This window comes from Elephantulus edwardii, unplaced genomic scaffold (genome assembly GCF_000299155.1).
Source record: "Elephantulus edwardii isolate Elephantulus edwardi_28Jun2011 unplaced genomic scaffold, EleEdw1.0 scaffold00011, whole genome shotgun sequence".
Lineage (NCBI taxonomy): Eukaryota > Metazoa > Chordata > Mammalia > Macroscelidea > Macroscelididae > Elephantulus > Elephantulus edwardii.
In genome coordinates this window covers 12564268-12570929 of record NW_006399761.1, presented here as the reverse complement: position 1 = coordinate 12570929, position 6662 = coordinate 12564268, and the positions used below count along the sequence as shown (strand labels likewise).

Genomic DNA, 6662 nt, shown 5'->3' with positions numbered 1-6662 from the left:
TACAATCCCTGCCCCCACGTCCACTCCACTATGCAGCCTTCATTCTGGACTCATGCCACGACAATAATACCTAATCATATATAGGATTCAAGGTCTTTTAAACAGCAAGTGTCTTTAACAGAGAATCAAGCCTTCGCTACACACGGTTTTGTTGCTCAGTTATCATCATTCACGGGTGAAGAGCCTCAGGGAGAAGGCCGCACATGGAGACTTGGGTGATTCACCCTGGATGTGCAGCTCCCCTGGGATTAGGAGGACCTCTCTTGGGGGTGATAGTTGGTAAAACCATGCTGTGCACCACAGTGAAATCAGGGCCCTCCCCATTTCCCCCCAAAGCCTGCTTACTCACCATCAGAACCAAGCTTTGAGGAAGCATCAAGCAGCTCCAACCTAAGTCCTGCAAATCATGTCCACATTGAACCGTAAATGTACAAGTAACTCTTTATTGATATTATTGCATTGTTATATTAATCATCACATACATGTATTTGTAACTGCTGATTCTTTTTCCGACTTTCATAACAAAGCACTCAACTTTAATACCAGATCGCTCAAAGTATTAATCAGAAAGATTTAGAATTTAATGCAGAAGCAGTACTCTTTTAAATGTTCAATTATTATCTCGCATCTAGCCAAATGACATGTATACTATAATGTACATAGAAACTAAGGATTTCATGAGACAAGTTTAGCTATATTGTAACAGTACTTTCTTATTTTAGATGACTAAGATTTTGCTTGTTAAAAATAGTTTGAGTAAAATTATATTCTTGTCAGACATTTTTAGCAATATTTATAATATTGTAGCTTCTAAAACAGAGTTCCTTTCCCCCTGCTATACTGTGCTGCTGCTATTACGATCATTTAGACAGTGAAGACTATATGGCATTTACCGTGAGCATAAGCGTTGCAATTTCTATTTTGTTATTAGTACCGAATACTGAAGTTAGTGTAGTCTAGTTTAGAGATGGCTTTTTCGTTGGAAAAGTTTGTGCGGTCGATGCGGGAACTTGGGCTCCCAACCTTGCTCAGCCAGGACTTCCTGCAAGAAAGAAAAAAAGAAATGTAAATTAGCATATAAAGTATGCTTAGAGAGGCTAACATATTCCTATCATCAGTAAAAGTGTGGGATTTTGCTTTCACTAAGCAATCTTAGTGCACAAACGTGATATGTAACCTAAAAATGACCTTCTAAAATGATCAGTTCCAGTAGCTTAGAGGTAAGGAGTTGCACTGCCAACCCAGAGGCACATGGTTTGAATCCACCAGCTGCTCTGTGGGAGAAAAATAAGCAATCTCCTCCTGTGCAGTTCACAGCCTCTGAAAACCTGCTGGCTAGTCAGCGATGAGTCAGTTCCACCTTGACGATATACAATAAAAACAACCAAAATATCAGCATTGGGTGAATCTGTTGTTGTTGTTGTTGTTAAGTGCCGTCGAGTCATAGACAACTCATAGCGATCCTATGAACAAAAGACCTGAACACTTGTATAACTTTCTTCGTTTCTTCAAGTTCATATGGCTTCCGGAGGCAAGCTATTTCGGAAGTGGATGCCACTCCTGCCTCCAAGCTTGTTTTAATTGGGGAGCTCTCTCTATGTTGTTGCTAAATGTCATCAAGTGCTAATAAGCAAGGATGTTAGTTTAGAGATTCAGGTGAGTCTGATCCAAGCCCTGATATTTTTACTTGCTTCCTATGCATGTGACAGTTGGACAATAAATAAAGATGACCAAAGAAGACTTATGTGTTGATGAAGAGTATTAAATATCCCATGGACTGACGAAAGAACAAATAAATTGCTCTTGAAAGAAGTGCAACCAGGGTGAACTAGAGACTAGGATGATGACATATTGTCTCATGTACTGCTGTGGGCACGTAATCAGGAGAGGCCAGTCTCTATGTTTAGAAGGGTAGAGGATCAAAAAGGGCGAGGAAGACCCTCAACGAGATGGACTGGCACAGTGACCACAACAATGGGCTTACGCACGGCCAAAAGCTTTAGGATGAGTGCTAGGGGCCTCATGGTAAAGAGCTGCACTATCAACCCCAACGCACATGGAGTGACTCACCAGCTGCTTCATGGGAGAAAAATGGGCAATCTCCTCTGAGCCATTAATTGCCTCTGCAAAACAGCTAGAGGGGCAGTTGTGAACTGGTTCTGCATCAACAGTACGTAGCAGCAACAATAACATTAATTACTGGGCAAAATTTTATTCTACTGTACATATGAATTGGAATTAAACTGATAGCACTTAACAATAATAAGAAGAACATCAAAAGTATAATATATACTTAGCAACAATGAATGAATGGAAATCCAAAATCCCTGTAAATGTTCATTGAAATTAATTTTAAAAAGTATAATATATACTTAAACACATGGACATAGAAAAGCTGATAAAAAATTAAGTACAATACTCCAATGAGTTCATATTGAGGTTACTTTCCTTCTTAAGACAGACTAAGGCAGCCACAGGGCAAAGTTCAACTGGGCAGCAAATAATAAATGCTGGTGGGGTTGTGGACAGATCAGGCCTCGTCACTGCTGGTGAGAACATTAGGTGGTTCAGCCACTACAGAAGGGGATCCGGGTTCTCAAAAAGTTCGGGGAGGAGGGGTGGGCAAGGAGGAAAATGTGCAACAACGTATGAATGGAAATCCAAAGTCTCTGTAAACTTCGATTAAAATTTCAATAATAAAAAATAATGCTTAAAAAAGAATGAAATAACACATTTCAAGTATAAAAAGTTACAGAAGCTGAAAAATTCAAATTTTTTAAAAAAATAAGTTGGAAAAGAGTATACCATTTGACCCAGCAATTCCACTATTGGTAATATACCCTAAAGAAACCAGAGCCACGGCTCAAACAGATGTATACAAACTCGTGTTTAATGCTATGTTACTGACAACAGCAAAGATGGAAGAAACCCAATTGCCCATCAATAAATGACTGGATTGAAAAACTAAGGTACATTCACAGAATGGGTTACTCTGCAGCACTGAAAAAAAATGAACTCATAAAACATTACACAACATTGAAGAGCCTGGAAGACATTACGCTGAGTGAAATATCTCAGTCACAAAAGGATAAATACTGCATAATACTGCTGTTGTAAAATAGGAAAAGGCATGGGGAGGTCGGGGAGAAAATGTAAAAAGAACGGATAGATAATGAACATTACATTAGAACAAATGAGGGGGAGAACTGTCCTAAAGGACTATGTGATTATGCATTGTATGTATGAGAACAATCTGGAATAAGGGGTGCCTTGTAGGGTGTTGGGTTTGGGGAGAAAATGTGTGACAATGAATAAAAAAATATTTAAAAAAATAAAGAACACTGATGAGAAAAAAAATAACATGCTATGGAAGTTATTGCCTAGCTCCTATATGTAAGTTCTTCAGGTCCTCCTCAGTTTTAGCAAGCATGGTTCCTCCAATCTTGATGCCACACTCTTTTTCATAAAGAATGATTTCTCAAATTACTTGCTCCGCATACAGACTGTGTGGATCTTAGCAAACTATGGCTCACCTTGAGAAGAAGGAAATTCCAGAACACCTAATTGTGCTCGGCATGAAATCTATACCAAAAAGCTGTTATCCACCCAGAGCAAGGGAACACGGCATGATTTAAAATCAGGAAAGGTGTTCTTGAAGGCTGTATCCTCCCTCCACACCAATTCAGTCTGTATGCTGAGCACATAAATTGAGAAATCATTCTTTATGAAGAAGAGTGTGACATCAGGGTTGGAGGAAGGCTCATCAAAACGGGCATTATGCAGATGACACAACCATGCTTTCTAAAAGTGAGGAGGACCCGAAGAACTAGCTGCAGAGGATCAAGGACTGCAGCCTTCAATATGAATTCCTCTCAACATCAAGAAAGCAAAAAACCTCACCACTGGGCCAGTAGGCAACGTTATGACAGATAGAGAGAAGTCAATGATTTTTATCTTGCTTGGATCCAGTCAACACTCTTGGCACCAGATCAGGAGAATGTATGCCATCGGGAAAGTGTGCTGTTAGTGATCTTTCCAAAGTCTTGAAGAGCAATGATGTTAGTTTAAAGACTAAGGTGTGCCTGATACAGGCCATGGTCTTTCCAGTCACTTGCTATGCATCTGAGAGCTGGACAGTGAATAAGGGTGACAGAAGAGGTGATGCCTTTGAGTTGTGGTGCTGGAGAAGAATGATGCTTATGAACTGCCAAAGGAAGAAACAAATATGTCTGGGAGACGGTGCAATCAGAATGTTCCTTGGAGGCAAAGATGGTGAAACTGCATCTCACACACATCAGACATGTTGTTATGAGAGGCTATTCCTCGGAAAGGGACATCTTGCTTGGAAAGGTGGAGGGTCAGTGGAGAAGAGGACGGCCCTCAGTGAGGTGGACTGACACAGTGCCTGCAGCAGTGAGCTCAAGTGTGTCTGAGATGAGGAGGTTGGCGTGGGATAGGGTGGAGTCCAGATCTACTCTCACAGGGTCTCTAGGAGTCATACTCCGTTCATTGGCACTTAACAACCACAATCATTTTTCCATGGCAAGCATGTGGACAGGTGAAATATTCTGAAAATATTATTCTGCTTATGTGGCTTTTCTGAGTTTATTAGAGAAATCCATGTATCTCTGCATACATTCGGGATCTCTGGTGACACGGTCTGTAGGGAGTTGCACTGCTGATCGAGGGATAAGAGGGACAGTCTCATCCCATGGGGTTTCTAGCCATGAAAATCCACCGGAGGGTCAGCTATGAGTTGGTTCTGACTCCACTGCAATGAGAGGAGAAGATACCATACACATTTGGGCATCAATGTGAGATGCTTCCTATTCTATGCAGGTCCATTGAACACTGCCAGCACTTCAGATACTCCCAGTCCTTCTACCTGTTGATTATCAATAGGATGAGAGATTGAGTGTTTTAATACATCAATAATATTAAACCATCTTGCTCTGTCATCACAGGAACATCCTGTAAGTTTCCATAACCCTCTACAGTTATTTCAAGTTGTGAAACCAGTGCCATACACAGCTGTAATATCACATGTGACAATCACATACAACCTTGAAATGAAATTACTTTCTTGGCTAAAGCTACTGATTAGCTGAAAATGACTCTTAATCAGGCTAGGGAAGAATTCCAGTAACTCAGTTCCCCCTTTTGCGCTTTCTAATTCTCTCTGTTGTTCTTTCTTGTTTTGGGGGGTTTTGGTTTGGTTTTTGCTGGCTAATGTTAATTACAACTTCTCTTTTAGGAACTAAAGCTATCAATCCCACAAACACCTTATTTTCTGCAACTGATAGAGTTGAAATCTTAGAAATGTAAATTGTGTGCACTTTTTTAATGAATGCCATTTCTTTAAAAAAATGTTTAAAATTTTACGTGTGTGTGTACCGTCAAATTGATCCAATTGGCACAGGAGAAGATTGCCTCTCCTTCTCCAGCAGAGCATCTGGTGGATTCGAACCACGTACCTCTGGGATTGCAGTGCAGCTTCTTGCCACTAGGCCACCAGAGCTCCCTATGAATGCCATTTCTATGAGAAGGAGTTGGATTGCTTCAGCCTTATTAGTTACAACTCCTTGACAGAAAGCAAAATCCAGAAATAAGAACAAAAACCAGCTTTCACTGAATGTTACATTATGTCTCTCTCCAAGGAATAGACTTTCCTAGCAAAAGGGCCAAAGGATGAGAGACGAAGCTTCGCCATCTTTGCCTCCAGGGAGCACTCTGCACCTTCTCCAAGACATTATCTCTGTTCTTTTGGAAGTCCAGGGAATACTCAGCACTCTTTTCCAAAACCACAACTCATAGGCATCAACTCTTCTGTCATCCTTACTCACTGACCAGCTCTCAGGAGCACAGCAAGTGACTGGAAAGAACATGGCCTGTATCAGGTGCACCTTAGTCTTTAAATTGACATCACTGCTCTTCAAGACTTTGTAAAGATCACCAACAGCACACTTTGCAATGCTATACATTCTCCTGACCTCCTGACTGCTGATACCAAGGGTGACAATTGTGGATCCAAACAAGATAAAACCATTTCAATCTTCTCTCAGTGGACTCAATACTAGATGGCTGGAGGATGAGTGGGTTAAGTGGGAAGATGAACTATGCTTGCCTGAGACTCCAGTCTGATAGTTCTGCCACCAATAAGCATTTCTGTATGCACAGACCTGTCAAACTATTCTAGTCAAGAAACAATCCAATGATCTATTTTAAAAAGCAAAGAGCATGAATGTCCACAAAAATGAAAGAATAAGAAAGTGTACTGGAAAATGCTGTCAACAGAAACTGTACCACCTCATATTCATTCTTTGTGTAACTCCCTTCTCTCTCTTTCAAATATTTTTAATCCCTTATAGAAAGGTTTCAAAAATGTTTTTAAAATCTATTTTATTCCTTTACCAAAATTAATAACATAAGGAGGATGTCACTATGGATGAATTTCTTACATATTTGCTAAGAATTATGTACAACTACAATTTTTTAATTAAATTTTATTAGTTTTAATGAACATTTACAGAGATTTTGGGTTTTCATTCATTCATTGTTGCACTGTTTTCTCCACCCTCATCCCCAGTTTGTTCTTCTTCCCCCCCCCATGTCTGTTTTAATTGTCCAATTGCCACAGTGCTTGTCAAAGCCAGTTCTGATTA

At 40.1% G+C, this 6662-nt stretch overlaps 1 protein-coding gene across 1 annotated transcript in view; it reads right to left on the bottom strand.

The window, feature by feature from the left end:
* Positions 1-927: 927 nt before the first annotated feature.
* The window catches only part of ACYP2 (acylphosphatase 2, muscle type), a 170611-nt gene continuing 164876 nt past the window's right edge, over positions 928-6662 (bottom strand). The window contains exon 4 of the mRNA XM_006880922.1: positions 928-1042. Within this exon, the coding sequence (XP_006880984.1) occupies positions 928-1042 (115 nt within the window). The remainder of the gene's footprint in view (positions 1043-6662) is intronic.